The 17,137-nt window shown below is 41.9% G+C and overlaps 1 protein-coding gene across 8 annotated transcripts in view; it reads right to left on the bottom strand.

The window, feature by feature from the left end:
* Nucleotides 1-17,137, bottom strand: part of NCOA7 (nuclear receptor coactivator 7) — a 94,491-nt gene that overhangs the window by 45,422 nt on the left and 31,932 nt on the right. For all 8 annotated transcript variants that reach the window (XM_080586787.1, XM_080586791.1, XM_080586785.1 and 5 more), the window contains one exon: nt 6,523-6,776. In XM_080586787.1, coding sequence (XP_080442913.1) covers nt 6,523-6,776 — 254 coding nt within the window. Of the gene's footprint in view, nt 1-6,522; nt 6,777-17,137 lie in introns of those variants that run through there.

Consider the following 17,137-nt stretch of genomic DNA (forward strand, 5'->3'; position numbering starts at 1 on the left):
CCTTCACGTGTTCAGTCTTCCTACCAAAGTGAGATATCATCCAAGTTGGAAACTTGTGATGTTCCAGAATTTAAGCTCAAGGACCTCACAAAACACTGGTATGTAACATCAGCAACGTAACTCTTATAAACACAATTGGCCTTGACTGACTGACTGAAAATTAAAGGAAGGAATATCAAAATGTTGCATCGAGCCTTTTTAAACACTTACTGGAAAAAAAAAAAAAGGTATCAGTGATCAAGAAGGTTCTTCAATAGACTCTTATGACTCCTATGTGGAGCCCTGCCAATTAAAAAAAAAAATAATACATCCTTTAAGTTACATTTTACTGTCATTTCTAACTGCCTGAGTGGAGAGAATCACACCAAAGGATACAAATACATCAATTTTCCTTGCACTCCCTTTTTTCCTCCCTGCTTCCCAGATGCAGACCAGAAAATTATTGACAATTCAACCACTAGCATCACAGAATGAGCCACAAGTTTCTATTTTCCTCTTAATACAGTTAAGAAATCTCTATTTTTATGCTACTGGACACATTTTTCATGTTCTGTCCTTTTTCCTATTTCAACTCCCTCACTTATCACTTAAAATTTACAATAGTTTCATTACTATCAATAGCCAATTTTACACTTCGGTTTTATATATTCGTAAAGCTTTGCATCCATGTAACAGTAGACTTTCAAACAGATCAACCTGCTGCCTGAACTACAGCTTTTTAGGCAGCTTGTAGCATGTTGACAGGCAATACCTAAGGATTACATTCATAACACCAAGTTTCCCTTGTATATCTTTTACTCAGCTTTACAACAAACAGGAACTTACCCATCAAGGTGAAGATTAAAAGAGGATTCCATACATGGAGAACTCAAGAAACCTTAGATGTTTCCATTTGATTTTTTAGAAATTAAGCGCTAGCAGCATTATTTCAGGTACCTACTCCTCCAGCCAAATTCTGCTGCCTGCAGACAAGGCATTCCTTCTGCGTGTGACAGTTTCTTGTAAACACCAATTAACAACTCAGCTCGAACATAACCTGTTAGTCTTAATGCCAATCCACTGGGATTCGAGATCATTTGTTCTCTATTCCCAAACAAGTGCTTGGAAACCTGCTGTCTTTCAGTCATTTGTCCACCTCATTCTTTCTAAATGGTTTCAACAAGTAACATAATATACCAACTGTGTGAAGCTTCCTATCCAGCCCACTGCCAGCTGCATTCAGTTCACACATAAATTACCCCAAACTCCTTGTTATTCTACCCAGGCAATTATACCAAAACAAAAATAAATTATTCCTCTGCTGCTTTAATTTTATTTGAGCCTGTTTAATAAATGGCCTGTTGATTAGAAATCACCATGAAAAGTGGGTTCAGTAAGTGTCCCACCTTTTAATTAATTTAAACTCTGCAATAATTGTCACTTCATTGCAAGCAACCTTCAGTTTTGGAAGTGGCAGCGAGTTTAGCTGTATGAGGGGAGCTGCCTCTGCTGATTTGGTACCAAGCAGGGAAAAATCTCACCACATTGCAAGTGCTCAAAATTGCTACGTCCTCTCCGTTTTATTGACCGACAGCTGCTCTTGGCCAGCTACCCAGAAGGTTCAGAGGTTCTGTAACTGCATGCATGCCGTGCTGTTCCCATACCACCACTGCCCAAATCATGCCAGGGAGAACAAACCATAAAGGAATCCACTGTCCGCCTCTGGACTCTGGGGACTTGCTTTGGCACCCCCTGCTGAATGTGTGCTATCTTGTCTGATTACGTGGGCACAGACCACTTTCCCTTCTCAGGACTCCTGTCACGGTATTGAGGACTCCTGCTTGCGCTGGACAGAAATCAGACAGACAAGAAGATGAAGATCTATTAGTGTGACCTCCCACTCGCTGCAGAAATTGAATGGTGTGCATTGAGTGAGAACAGGAGGCTGCACGAAAAGAAAAGATGGCTTTATGATTAGAGGGCAGGATAATAAGCCAGAAAACGAGACTTTGTTTTGCTGATAAAACTATGTGATGTGGGGCAATTAACCAAACTTTTCGTTATGATGCTTTCTTTAATGGTGACTAATTCCTCACGTATGCTGATAGATTATGATTTCAAGCAAGATCAGAAGAATCTAGGAATACGCAGCACATCTGGTAGCCAGACACATTATATTGTTTTGGACTAAAGGTATGAATGAAATTCAGAAGGTTGCTCTCAACCCTAATTTACACTAGTGTCACACTGTCTGCTTTCAGTGTCACATTTGTTGTTTTCACAGTCTTCAGTGGCAAAGCACCATCACCTTCATCTGCTTTAGCAATTCCTGACAGAAATGCTGGTTTCCCAGTCTCACAGCATTCCACCCGTGCAGTCTGTCCCGGAGATGTGGGCTCTGCCCTAGAGACAGTGAATTGGTCCCTCCGGGCTGTTACAGCTCCAGCACTGGGTTCCTGCAACTCACCCCCCATATTTGTGGGAATGTTTTAGAGCCTGTGACACTTACCAAAAAAAAGCAAAACACACTTACCAAAAAAAAGCAAAACAAAGGATAAAATAATTTATATACATGTATACATACACACATATATACATATATATATTACACATGTATCTTGAAGCTCGCGAAATCAACATCTTCCAACTAAACAGGCTTCCCACAGAAAGTATCTGAACTAAGCAGCCAAGTTGCAGAAGCAGGTCACCTAGGTTATCCCAAGAAGGGCAGAGCATCCTGGGCACTTGGTATAGCAGCTAGGGTGCCGAAGCAGAAACTGCACTGTGCTGAACAAATACTTCCTTAGAAGTCTGAAAGAAGATACTGGAGCAATAATAGCAGAAAACATAAGATGAAGTTAAGAAGCCAATTGCTACATAAGCTAAGAGACAAGGTAAAAAATAAGGAGAAAGTTGTTTCTATTGGTCCTCAGAAAAGAAAGAGAAGTAGTACTGGTGCCTCTGTCATTTTAAGGCAAGAAAACAAGGGCTATATCTACAAAGCAACGTCTTACAGTGTGAGATTTGGAGACTGAATGGTACAAATACATTGCAGAACTAATATAAAGCCACTGAAGAACACAAGTGCTAATAGAGAAGGAAAGTATGAGGTTACACAGGAGAAACCTTCTGGTGGTGGGATCTGTTCAGCCATTTAGCAGTGTCTCAGGAGAAATTATCGATACTGCAGTACCATTAGGTTATTTGTAACGGTGCCACCACGGTGCCAAAAGACATGCTGTGCAGAACAATCCTGGCTGGGGAGACGGACGCTGGAGGACTCCTTCCTGCAGGATGCTGAACTCTTTCTCCCCGGCTCTGCGGTGCCACCCACCGGCTGCAGACAACACCACATCACGGCGCTTGGCCAGGAGCTTCTCACCCCATAGCTGCACATCGCCTGCTTCAAAGAATAAGCCTTTTAACCACTCTCTATTCTACAAAGTGTGGCAGGGAGCACCGTCACCCCCAGTTCTCTGCAGCCTTCAGAAGCTGCATTGCAGTCACCCTACTGGAGAGGGATTTATCTAATCAACAGAATCCTTCTCACATATTAACAGCTCTTGCATAAATCAGTCAAAGGGAAAACAAATTCAAAGTGGAAAAAGTAAAGTTGCCACCACCAGCATTTACAAATTTATAAAGGCAAACATGTTCACAAGTTTCTAAGGAAGGGACATGGTGTGTGAGGAACAAATTATAGTGAGATGTAATGTTCCTTCCCAGTTTTCTAACAACAATAAAGAAGCATTTGTGGTCCTGCAAAATATGAAAAGGAAATTATTCAGACGACTGAGGTCTTCATTTGTTTAGATGGAGAGACACGACCTCACTGGGCTCAAAGCAGCTTATGACAGGACCTCCATTAAGCCACAAAATAAATTATGCATGCATCATCCTATCAACACGCAGATGAGACAAAGTACAAGACTGTTGCTGCATCTAATGTGTTTTTCTTTAGACTAGCAAAATTAGTGATTTTAGTAAAATGCAGAAAGAATTTAGGAAAAAATATTAGTAATTGGCATATTATATTTCCTTAAAGTTCTAAGCACTAAGTTAAAGCTGGATAATTGGAAAACAACACCAAAAAAAAAAAATTTGGGGCAAGTAAACCCAGAAAAATGGTTAACCATAGGAATGAGAGGGAGATCACTTCAATCTGAGCATCTCAGAAACATCAGTGAAGGGAAAACTCACAAGAAACTATGTGGAAAAAAAAATATGAGGTATAGGTACCCATAGCATTAAATAAAGACAGGTACATGTGCATTGATGGTCTCAGCCAGTTTCACATGGAAAAGACTGTGTTTTAGAGGTGTGGATACAGATTTGGCAGTGTATTCTGACCAATACAGCTAACACGTCTTCCACTGGGGACCTGCTGAATTTACACTTCTGCAGAGCTCAGCTCAGAGACATGACAAAAATTGTCTGTCTTGCACATGAAGGTGAAGGCTAACTCCTAAACGAGCCCAGCTCCTACAGGCTGCTCTGGGTTTAGGCAGAGCTCTCAGGAGCCACTCAGTCCGCAGGGCAGCAGAGGCGGCAGCTTTCAGGAGGGCTGTGGTGACAAGTGGCTGAGCACAGTAACCGCTTTAACAGGTACAGCTGCAGGGGAAGAAGGCAGGTGTAACACAGGCAGGCTAATACCACGGCAACTAATGTTTCACCTGAAATTACTGCATTTTGAGACTTGCATAAGGAACACAGAGCTATTATATTTATTTCACAATCAACCACTTTCCACCTCTCTCTAAGCTTTCACTCCTACAACTTTGATGCTCCAGTTGGGTAAAAAACTTTATTTTTCATGACCAAAAGTGTAAGTTTATATAACAAAGGGGTTTCTCAATGGGTTTTGTCAGCAGGGTCTGTGCTCAGGTCAACGGCAGAATTAAGTTCTCGTACTTCTGAAAGCACTGCAGAACGTCGCACATCTGCATGACAGCTAGCAGTGCGACAAATCACCCCCACAACGATAGCCGTCCACATAAAAAACACCAGCATGCTTATCAAACATTAGTAAAACCTGACTTTGTACTGACTGCTGGATCATTAGCCAAGGAAGACCTGGAGAGCTTTCTATTCTCCCGTGTCAGCCAGAAGGACCCGTGACAGAGGCACGCCATCCCCCATCTCCCTACAGCAAGCACCAATTGTCGCAAAGCTTTTCACAAAACTCCTGGCACACTAGAGAAACAAGCCCCAGCTACCTCACGCAGCCCTGAATTCCTTTAGGTACAAACCAACAATAAATTGATGCCTTAGGACAAGCGCTTTGTTAGCAATACAACAGGACTTTACGCTTTGGGGTATGTGTTGTAGGCTTTGTTTTTAAAACTAACATACTAACAAAACAGAAACAGGGCACAGACTCATTCCTTAATAATTATTCAGTTTTCCTTCTACTTATTTTCTTTCAAGAACAGCACGGTAAGAACTTCTTAAGGCAACAGTGAAGCAACTTTTCTTTTAGTTTCCACATTATTGACCTTATTAGATTCAAACCTGCCAAAACCTATGGTCTGATCAATGCATCACTGCAAACTCTTGTGCTTGCTAGGAAACATTACTCCACAATTTACCTTACTTTTGGGAAGGCCCATATTGCCTCATAAAAAAAAAAATCTTTAGATGCAGCCTAGTCTGCATGTGCCAGTCAATGTGCAACAGCACTTCTACTGCTGATTCATTTCCTTCTCCTCGAGAGGAATCCTCCTCAGGAATCAGCTGTCTGCGCACACTGCGTGAGCAGGAAAGAAGTCTGTTTTCACGATATCTGCAGTATTTTGTTGCCTTCCTTCTTTAAAAAAAGAACTAAGAGTTCATTCCTATAAACTATCCTTTCAAATTCTCTCTCGATAAGTAATTTTAGATACAATTTATGAAATACTTCAAGTATTTAACAAATTACAATCCAGAACTGCAAACATCTGTAAATGGTTCATCTCACATATATTTATGCACAAATTTAATTTTGTCTGAATTAATTGCAAGGATAAATGTAAAAAAAGGTATTTATGACTGACTGAGGTACTGACGATACAGTGGGAGGGAAGGGAGAGAACATGATGAGTATTCCAGCACATGAAGCTTTTGACATTTTGTTTAAAAACACGTAGTTAATTTCCTTACTTGTTCACACTTCAACGGACAAACTGGGATGAATTAAGACTGCAGTCTTATAATAGTGTGCATCATTTAAGAAACAATAACCCAACGAAAAAACCTGAACTCCAATTTCATAAAATACTGAAGAAAAAGTCTAGAAAAACAATTGTAATAATGAACATAACTGTTGCTTGTAACACTGTATTTTAGAACTGAGAAACAAAAAATGCTTTTTTTTTTTTCTTTAAGAACCGGAAGGGTAAAGTTAAAAATAGAGGATATGTAGAACATAAATTTGTTTGCTTTTACAGAAGAGATATCCAGAGTCAACTAACTTTTCAAGGAAAGCCCATAAAATAGGAGAAAAATACATTAACAAGCTATCAAAGCAAGTGCATTTAAAAGTACTCTAGTGATAACATAACTCACCAGTACTATAGTATCTTTTAAGTTCTGTGCGCCTGATGTCTTTCAGTTGATTGTATTTTTTCTTTTTCTTTTCTTTGTCCGGAGCAGTTTCTTTTTCCCTAGAAAATTTACACTTGTCTTCAGAGGAACTGATTTGATCCAAAATAACTTTACTTCCATCATCTTTCTCAGCAGGAGTTTTGGAAACAGGAGATCCAGGTGAACTGGCAGAGACAGTCTCAGCATTTTGTTTGGCTTGCCTTTTCTTTTTCAAACTGTGCATTAAAAAAAAAAAAACAACATGAAGACATAGCTAACCTCTGCAAACAAGTAAACGCACTTGCTAGCTTGATTTTTAAAATGAATTGAACAACAAAATTCCTTACGACTATGTAAAAGCCAGACTTTGCATGAGTATCTAGTATTATTCTAGGGCATGCTCTTCAGTCATCGTATCACCACCTCTAGGTTATCTTCTCAAGAACAATTTAAAAAAAAGGAAGATAATGTTTTTACTGTTGTTTCCCCTGTTCCTCTTCCCCAGTAAAAGAAACAAAAAACAGCCAAAAGTTGTTTTGTTTTTAAACCACCATACATCTACATTTAGAAAACAGAACCATGTTTTCAAGATGAAACTTAAAATAAAACTTAAGATCTTAATGTATAATAATACAACAGCTAACAGTAATTTCACAGTCAACTGCTCCTGCTTTATAGAAAGCTGCTTGTTTTGATATAAACTTGTTATTTATTTCCATTTTGTCCAAGGTTATCTACCAGTGGCCACCCACGCTAACCGACATCTGCTCTTGCACAGCTCACGTCACCTTGCGTCCCAAGTGTCACCAGCAGCTCATTCAGCAGCGTGACCAACGTAGCCACAAACTACTTGCACAGGAACATTTTCCAGACATTTTATCTCTTCTGAGAAAAATGTTAATGGCCTGCCAATAAATCTGACAAATTACCACCAACAAGAATATTTTCTTTTTAGGAGAAGCCTTAAAACACAAGCTGAAGCGAGAAAGATGCTTCAGGAATCCTAAAACCATTTTCTGCTAATTCATCATCTTTGCCACTGACTTTCAGCAAGAACAAAGCTCACTTTCTGGGCTGGGGGTCAGGGTCACTAAAATACCCTCAGTTACCACTTGTATAAGAACCACTGATGCATACCACACGGAACAAAAAGCTAATACTTCTCTCTAGCACATTCACTTCTTAGTTACAAGGTACCTAAGGGAGGGAGTAGTATATTAAGCTTGTTGAGGCTAAAAAATCAGCTACATGCACAGTAAGAGATACAGACAGAAAACAGACAACCAAGGATTCACCACAAATGTGGGAAGGTTACATGACCTCCAGCAGCAGTTTAGGGAAGTATGGAAAAACTTAATGGATATGCAGGGATTTGAGAGGTGGTTCTTTCCACCTCTTACATTTATATTTTAACGATATATTTTTTTTTTTTTCAGGCTACAATATAAAAGTAAATACACAGAACAGTTTGAGAACTGTAGGAAGACATTTCAGGCTACACATCATTTTGTTTGCTTCTTGGTGGTTTTTTTTGTTTGTTTGTTTGTTTAAAAACATTAAATCCAGTTCCCAAGTTTGAGACTTCTAAGAAGGGTCATTTTGACAGACCACACGTAACCAACATTTTCCAGTGAAGCATTTCAAAAGACAGTCTCACAAAAGCTGTGTCTATATCACACATCCGTATATATATTTCTTAAATGCTTTCCACAACCTGCAGCCAACTCAGCAGGGATGGGTCCTACTTCTGCAGCAGTTCCCTATTTGCTCAGACCACAGATCTGTGAGGCAAGTAGTAGAAGCTCACACTCTGCACAGCAAAATAGGTTGTGTATGTGTGAAATTTTACAGACCAGGTCCTGACTACGTATGAAAACAGCCTACAGAGACTTCTAAAAGATAAAAGCGAATGCATCTATATAACAGATGAAATGTTTTGTTTAGATTAGACAAAATTTGGGTATGCAAAGGAAGCTTATCTTTGACTAATAAGGCACAAACCCGATCAAAGGCTGCTCTAACAACTGCAAAACATTACAGTCACATTGAATATACAATGTCTATAATTAGCCCTGGAAGAAGTCTCTACAGAGCAGCCTGCTCCACTAAAATGACATATCCTTACCTTGTGGCTGCACTTGGTTGCTGACTTGTAAATGAGACCCGCCCCTGACTTTTTACTCCAGTGACACAGTGACCTTCCTGCACGCGTGCACCACAGGCTATCCAAACCATTTGCTTCAATAGGCTGGGACTGGTAAACACCCGCTGGCTGCTCCATTTCTATCTACACTGCACCAGAGCCTTCCGTTTCAGATTCCTAATTTATTTGTTTTGATCACAAACCCCATTAGGTGAGTTCTTTGTAGTATGAAGGTAGTATCTCACAAACAAAACAGAACAGCCAATAGAAAGGTATAACTCTTTTCTGGAGTAAAAAAAAAAAAAAAAAAGAGAGACACAAAACCTTCCCTAGAGGTCAATAGTCCTCCTGATGATACTACCAGCTCCCATCAGTACTTTTCTTAAAACATACTTACACGAACCAGAGTTTTCAAAGTTGCCCTGGGCAACTTTAAGAACAAAGAGCTGAAGTAGAACGGGTCCATTAGTGACAGAAAAGAGGAAAGCAGAAGCGAGCCTGAACTGACCCGTGTAACATCGCCGACGAGTGCTCCCCACCTCGCCCGACCCCATGCTGCACATACCACGCACCCTCCAGCAGCTCCCACACACAACTGCTGCTGCAGATGGGCAGGGGGTGCCCCGTAACTCCTATCGTGTCTTCAAGACGTATACCAGATTTTCAGCTAATGCCAAGCCTGCTCCTCCTGCCCACTCCTCTGTTTCAAGGCAATGACCACCCAACTCCCAGAGTGGTGACCTTGAAAAGACACTGGATGAGGACTGAGTATCCTTGATGTTCACCACAGGAGCTGGAGTCACTGCAGCTTCTCCTGGGGTTATGATCCGTGCTGACAAGATGCTGCTTTTAAAGGTTTCTAACGCCTGACAAAATTACCCCCCACTTTACTCACTCTTCAAAGACCTCAGCTATAATATCCCAAGGAACCAAAAATAAAACCATAAAACCAGCCTCATATTCACTGCATTTTTTGACTTTAAGTACACCCTCTTAGTATAGCAAAACCAAAGTCCTGTATGCGCACAAGGCAATTCATTATTAACATGCACTGGCAGCATGCTGCAGAGATTGGGCTGTAAGCAGCATGCCAGGAGAGCTACTGCATATTGAACAAAACTCCGTCCCCTTGGGCACCCCTTCAACATCTCCCACACCAAACACACACCCCGGCAAGGCTGCTTAACACTGACTCAACTGAAATACCCAACAGACAATCAAATGGGAACTCTGTGTATTGCACAATAATTGACCACAGGCAAGGAGCACCAGGTCCACATCGCAGCAAGGCACACGAGCTGCTTGTCCTGCTCCTGCTAATGCTAAGATTTTAAACTCCTCCTCTTCTGAGCAAATTGGAGGCTGAGGGTCTCACCTGCTCTTCTCCCAGCTCTCTGTTGTTTCCTACCCTCCCTGACAAGAACCGTCAAGGAAAATCTATTTAGGAACATCATTTTTCAAACTATTTCCTTTTTTGACTGCTTTGGAAGATTTCTAGTGGTTTTGGTTCAGTTGTAAACGGGATTTCCTTGAATGCAGCCAGAACTCAGTGTCTTATGAGGAGAGGCTGAAGACACTGGGTTTGTCTCGTTTGGAGAACCGGAGGCTCAGAGACGACCTCATTGCTTTCTGCACCTCCTGAGGTGGTGAAATGGAGAGAGCATGAGGGAACGGCACAAAGCTGTGCCAGGGGAGGGTCAGGCTGGACATCAGTGTTCAGGAGGGATTTGGATACTGCCCTCATTAACATGCTTTGCCTTTGGGCTAGCCCTGAAGAGGTCGGGCAGTCGGAGTGGATGATCTCTGAAGGCCCCTTCCAACCGAACTATTTTCTACCTTACAAGAGCCAAAACAGAGCTGAAGGCCACATAAATAAATAAATAAAGCCCCTCAGAAAACAATGTCAGGCTTTGCAATTAAAACAGCCTTTCAGATAAAACTATGTGCATCTTTTCCAGTAAGCGGACAAAGTATTACTGCAGATGACGTTTGTTTTTCAGTATCACAGTCGAGGAATATGCTGTGTTTCACCAGGAAAGTTGCTAGGGGAAGGAAGAGGGAGAGAGAAAAAGGGAGGGCTGGAGACAGCTTATCTGCAAAAACACTCCTGTTTATGAAGAGTCTTACACATCTGCAATTTCATTTAGACAACAGATAGAGTTTTTCAAGCTAATTGGTTCTGACAGGCAAAGCACGTCTTCTGTATTTACACAGAGGCATCATTCTACTGCTCCTCAAAGCATTTTCTGAGCAACAACTGATACTCCATTTTCTAAATTTGTCCAAATACGGTTTTCCAGTAAAAGCTTTCAGTCTATTACCGTGAAAAATGGATGGCATGGGAGCTTTACTACTAAACCCCATGAAAATCAGGGGGAACTAGTTTTTAATGGACACTGGGAGCTGGCTGCAGAGATTTCTGGCACCTACTCTTTAGCCTGAACATGGAACAAAAGCATTTTGCAACACAAAGACCATTCTCATATGATTTAATAAAGACTAGCCAGCTGAAAGGCATATAATTTCAGAGTAGGCAGGTAAAAGTACAATGTCAGCAGTGCTTGCTTAAATTAATTTGCAACTGATTTAAAAAAAAAAAAGTCTGGGCACTGACTTACGGGAAAAGAGCCAGGAAACATTAAGAAATTACCTAGTTCATCTTCCAGATCAAAGTCTATTTGATTGCCTACAAAAAGCAAATAAATATGCATTTTTAGAATAAAACGTATGGAATTTCCCATATCACCAAGATAGGTCGTTAGTGTAAAAAGCAAACTGATCAGACAAAGGAGAGGTGGGAGAGGTGATGTGATCTGCAAAACTTTCACTACGAGACTACAAGCAATCAAGAAAACAATGCATCCCTGATACTGAGAAAATAAAGAAACAGAAATCTAAAAATAACTTTTTTTTTCTAGAAAATGCATTTGGTTTCAATTCACACTTATTCAACTGAAAGGCCCAACTAATAATTGAATTGGAACTCATTTTGTGTATATTCAATAAGTAATCACAGACAAAGAGCACTAGGTCCACATCACTGGTTGTTCTAAAAACCTCCCAGGTTAATAAGACAAGGCTGTTTTTTTTGTGATGTGTTAGATTAATTAAAATCACAGGGCACAGGCAACTCCTTTTAGAAACAAAAGCATCTAACAAAGTGGCCCTCCAAGAAGTATTAAAAAAAAAGAGGAGGAGGAAGGGAGAAGAAATCTTCATTATATTTTGAAGCTGACACAGTTTTCCCTTTGGAAAATGTTCTCCAATATACACCCTCTAAAATATGCCTTGATATCTGGCATACCGTCAGCATAACATCCTGCAGAGCACAAACAGATCATGCTCCACAAACGAGTTTCTTTTAATTCATTATTTATGCATACGTGCAATAAGGTTAACAGAAATTGTGAAGCACTTCAACTATCTTAATCCCTTTTGTTCCCATCAAGATTCCTGTAAATTTGCCCTATGTACAAAATCATATACACCACAATTATTTCCTTCAGAATTAACCATTTTCATCTACATTTTACAACTCTTCACTCAATATGTGCTAATTTCTTTGTATGCCAGATGCCTTTCTCCACCCATCCAGAACAGCTGAATAAATCAAATTCATTGTGTTAAAAAATTACGTACAGAAACCTTGTAGCATGACTGTGCTCTGATCCAATCTGATGTAGCCTGATGAATAAGTGATCTCAGGCAAAGCAAATCATTACTGTTTGCAGAGCCAAAGGAAGTCAGCCTGCTTGCCAGACCATAACGCCTTCTCCCGACTTCCTCAGTGCAGCTACTTTCACTTCACAACAGCATGGAGAAGTGTTCACCCTCAGTGAGAAATCTCGGTAAATAGCGGCCACCCTGCAAGAAAGCACGCTCCAGCAAACAGTCGCCGTTTCAGGCTGGTATGCATCCTGTTTTGGAAATGAGTAAGCCACAAGGCTGCATGTTTACAACTAAAACAGACTAGTAGGGTAAAAATAAAGGAAGGCACATATTTTTATTAATTTCAATAATTAACAGGAGGGGAAAAACCTATGATAAAAGTAACTCTGAATAAGCTATCAAGGACAACATGCACGGCTGCAATAACCTGAGAAGTGCCCACGCTCTGGTCATGCTCTGCCAGTTCTTCCAAATGACAATGCACACGGCAGCTACAGAAACCTCTGGTATTGGTACCACAGGTCAAAGCTGGAAAATTCTACCTTTATTGGAACTCCTGTTACTAATTGACAACAAATACCAGCTCTGGGTTTTACACATGGTCAGCCATCAGCAGGGCTCAAGAAAGGAACTATGCTTCAAGGAGTAAAATGCTGTACTGACAGTTCAGGTATGTCCATTTTCTTCCTGATATTGCCATTAACTTACATTAACAAGTCCCTTTACCTTTCTTTCATCATCTGTAACGCGGAGGAAAAGATTCATAGCCACGCTATTCTGGAATTCAAGAAAGGCTGTACCTTCTGATAAAACACTGTTCTTAGATTAAATGAGAAAACGTTATTTTTTCCCCAAGTCTTCTCCTGAATCTTAAATAATCTACTTAAGCTCTCTCATGTTAATTTTAGATAGGGGTTTTTCACAGTTTCCCAGGGTAAAACTCAAGGGAGTTTTGAGCTCTCCGAAAGGTTCTGTTTTCTTAAATTTAGGAATAGAGTGCTCCCGCACAGCTTAATAAACTCTGTTTTCCAAGGCATAAAGTATCCCCATCTTTTCTGTTTACTTAGCGAAAGAGGTTATGCAGTATTCAGCACTCCATTACCATGACAACAATTTAATGAAAACCTTTCCATAGGGAAAGGATTTTGGAAAGCTGTTTTAGTCTGATTTAGACATCTATTTAATTCCTTCTTTTATAGCCTCAGTTACTGCATGCTCTTGAAGAAGAGCTTTAGACAGAGTGTAAAATGAAGAAATCTCTCCCTTAAGAGTCACTCCTTTAACTTTGCCCTAAATTCATTGAACAGCCTTGTTCGATTAAATCCACGCCACAAATCTATCTTGTTGCAAATACCAACTTGACTTTTAGCACAATCCCATCCTGCTCCCCCTCTTCTCCTTTGCTAACAAAGCCAGGTACTTCTTGCATGTACTCATGGTGCTCATTAATGATCCCAAACCCTCTCCTACACATGCAACGAATTCTTCCCAGACTGGCTCAGTGAAACACTTTTTCTCCACTGGAGCCTCTTGCCGGGGAGGGATGGCCTTGACTGGTCCCCTCCGGCTCGTGCACGCAGCTCCATCCACTCCCCGCTTGCCGAAGCACTGCTCCCGCTGACACCCACGTGTTGGAGCCGCAGAAACCAGCGCTGTACTCACATGGCTGAGCAGGACAGTACGGGGAGGCTGCACGGCTTCTGCACAGGACAGTCACGCTGTACAGAACTACGAAGATTATTTGATGAAGAAACCAAGCACATGGTAATCAGGCTCGCTGAAATACATTTGCTCCCCAGAAGTTTCATAAACTCCTCTCTCTTTGCCTCGGTTAGGGGCTCTTCAATAAACTCAACTTGCATGAGACAAAAAGGAAGGATCTTTTAGATTACTAATTGATTAAATAGGGAAATAAAGTGCAAGAATTGAGAACTTCCCAAAAAAGAGAGAGAAGCCTACAGGATATTAGGAGACCTACAGGAATGTGTATTGCTCAATGCAGTCATCACTATTCACCCACTCTCTCAGATAAGTGCCATATTTTCTTGAAAATACAGTTAGTTTTAGTTTTGATTAAACTGACTGAAAAGTCAGAAGGAAATGTAATGCTCAGTGACTAAAATAGCGATAAACATTTACAATGAAGCAATAAAATAGCAAATGAAATTCAATGGTCAAAGCAAAATCCAGGGGAAAGAGAGTCCTAATGCGACACTCGTCGTGCAGCAATAACATAGCTGGGACCCACCTCCAAAAGAAAAACCTAGGGAATGACATTTCAGTATTTTAGCTACAACGAGTATTGGGGTCATCAAGATAAATTGTTTCATGTAATACTGCCATAGTGAAAAGCAGCTAAAAATAAATAGCTTAGGCATGCTGTGTTTGCTAAAGATATAAACAGATACAAAAAGCAACCATGAACATTCATTGCGACTGCTCCTTCAAGCAGCAATGCCAGTTCAAAGGTGCTCTGCCCAGACTGCGGGGCCTGTCAAACTACAGCCCTGCTTGTTCTTTGCAGTATCAGGCTGAGATCAGCAAAAAGAGGACGCCAGAAAGCCAAACCACACAGGCTACGCAATGACCACCCAGCCTTTGGACAGGAACACTGAAGTAGTTGCAGGAGCTTCTTCCCACTTGTCCAGAAAAGGCACTTTGATGATGGGAAAGTTTCAGTAGGGTTTGAGTTGTGAGAGCCAGGAGAAGTGTTGAGAAGTGGGAGAAGTGTTTCCCTGCTGCAGAAAGCAGGGAAACAGTGACACTGCTTCCCCAACAGCGGTGGGGAAGAGAACACTGTTTTCTTCTTAAAGTAGATCCTATGGTTGAGTCAGTCGACTCAACTTGATAAATGAAGTCATCTGGCTGACTTTGCCACCAAGGTAAGGGGAATTAGAAAGTAACCACAGCTAAAAAGTCAGAAACCAAAGGGTAGTCAGAAGTTTTCATTATTTCTTCATTTAAACAACCCTTAAAAGGGACGTCCTAAGGAGGGAGAGGACTGAGATTGAAGTCACTTATCTTTGCTTTTGCTTTCATTTAAAAAGTTACTTTGAAAATTTCCGTTCAAATGTCAAGGCTACCTGCATTGTTGCACCACTGCGCATGGCATGACCGCCAGGACCCCAGAACGCCACGACACCAGGTGGCATTGGAATTATCCAGCTGTCACCATGCATTTCTTTGGGATTGTTAATCACATCTGGGGCTTGTAAGGGATATGGTGCACATGCTTACAAGCAGGTTGCAAACTCATCTGTTCAGGAACAAATTTACAGCACAAAGCACCGTGACACAAGTGGAAAAAGCTTCTATTTAAAGCATTTCAGAGTGGTTATTAAAAACATGTCTCACTACGTATCTCATCTCCCCAGCTCACTGTGTGTCTCAGTTCTACGTTTGCATTCATTGCTCCCAAACAACCTACAAGCTATTTAGCAGGTTGAGAAGTTTAATTGGCTTCTGAAAGGAGTCCCAATTAAGTGACACTCAGCGCAGGAGAAGAAACGTGCACGTGTATGGAAGATTCTGTTATTTGGCTTAAAGTTCAGAGAAGCACCCAGCAATGCTGATAATGGGTGGGGGAAAAAGAAGAAGCTGCAGCTTTTGTGTTTGGATAATGCGTGATACTGTTTCATACAATGGGTATTTCATACGTGAGAACAGTAATCCCCCCCAGGAAGCGTTTGCATCAATGCTTCTATACCAAACAGCATGGCACCACCTGGATCAAAAGGTCGCTAACCCTAAGTACGAGGATGACAGGAGAGGGTAGGGCTTGCCTACACAGGGCAGTTACACAGCACACGTGTGTCAATGCAGCTTTTCGTATGGATATCCCTTACTCTGAAGGGAGTATTTGGCATGGTCTGCTGCGATTCAGTAGCCAAAGCATTATACTAGTGGGGTAGGTCCTCCATTGCATTTACAATTTCTCTGCTGTTCTTATATCACAATAATAAATTATTTGTTTTCACTTTTAAATGAAAAATAGTTTAGATTTACCGCAGGGGGAAAACAACAGCAAAAAGCAGATCCTGACCACTGTCAGCATGAAGGAAAGAGGGGTGACAGGGGGACACGAGAGGTTCTGCTCCACTTCCATCTTCTCCGGACTCCAGGAGTCCAAAGGGCCACCCACCACACTTGAGGCAGACACCGAACCAGAGTAACAGCCTGGGGAAAAGGGAAGGTTAAAGTGCTCCTGAATTTGACTGCTCCTCTGCGTGGGCACAGAAGGCCAGCTCCCGGCAGCAGCCCCGCACACCCACACCGCAGCAAGGCCACAGGGTGGGTAAGACACAGCGTCACGGGCCGCCTCCCCCCCACAGGAGCGAGAGGCCGGCTGTCTTCACCCCCCACTGCCTTCAAGGACAGCGTGCTCCCAGCAGGCTGGGCTGGCAGGAACCAGGTAAGGCAGGTGCTCCTTAATATCCCTCTCACTTTGCCCCATCCCTTCTCAGAGGCTGGGAGCAGGAGCTCCCTGGCTGGACATGATCCACCGCCCTGGCCACAGCTCTGTTCCCACAAGCGGCTCCCGCTGTCCTGTTAAACCCAGCAGCACAACTCCCCACACGCACAGCATGGCTCAAAGGCATCAGTTGGCAGGACCAGAGTCGTCTTCTGCAGCGTGAAATACTCGGGATCGCCAAAAGGCAACGAGAGGCTTCTGCAACACCAAGGACCGTTCTCGGCCTGGGGCAAGCAGAGCTGCTGCAGGGGCAGCTGCTGTGCTCCAGGCAGGAAGAGGAGCCCCGTCCTTGTAGCACAGGCATGGGGCACACG

Source organism: Anser brachyrhynchus (genome assembly GCF_964034855.1).
Source record: "Anser brachyrhynchus genome assembly, chromosome: 3".
NCBI lineage: Eukaryota > Metazoa > Chordata > Aves > Anseriformes > Anatidae > Anser > Anser brachyrhynchus.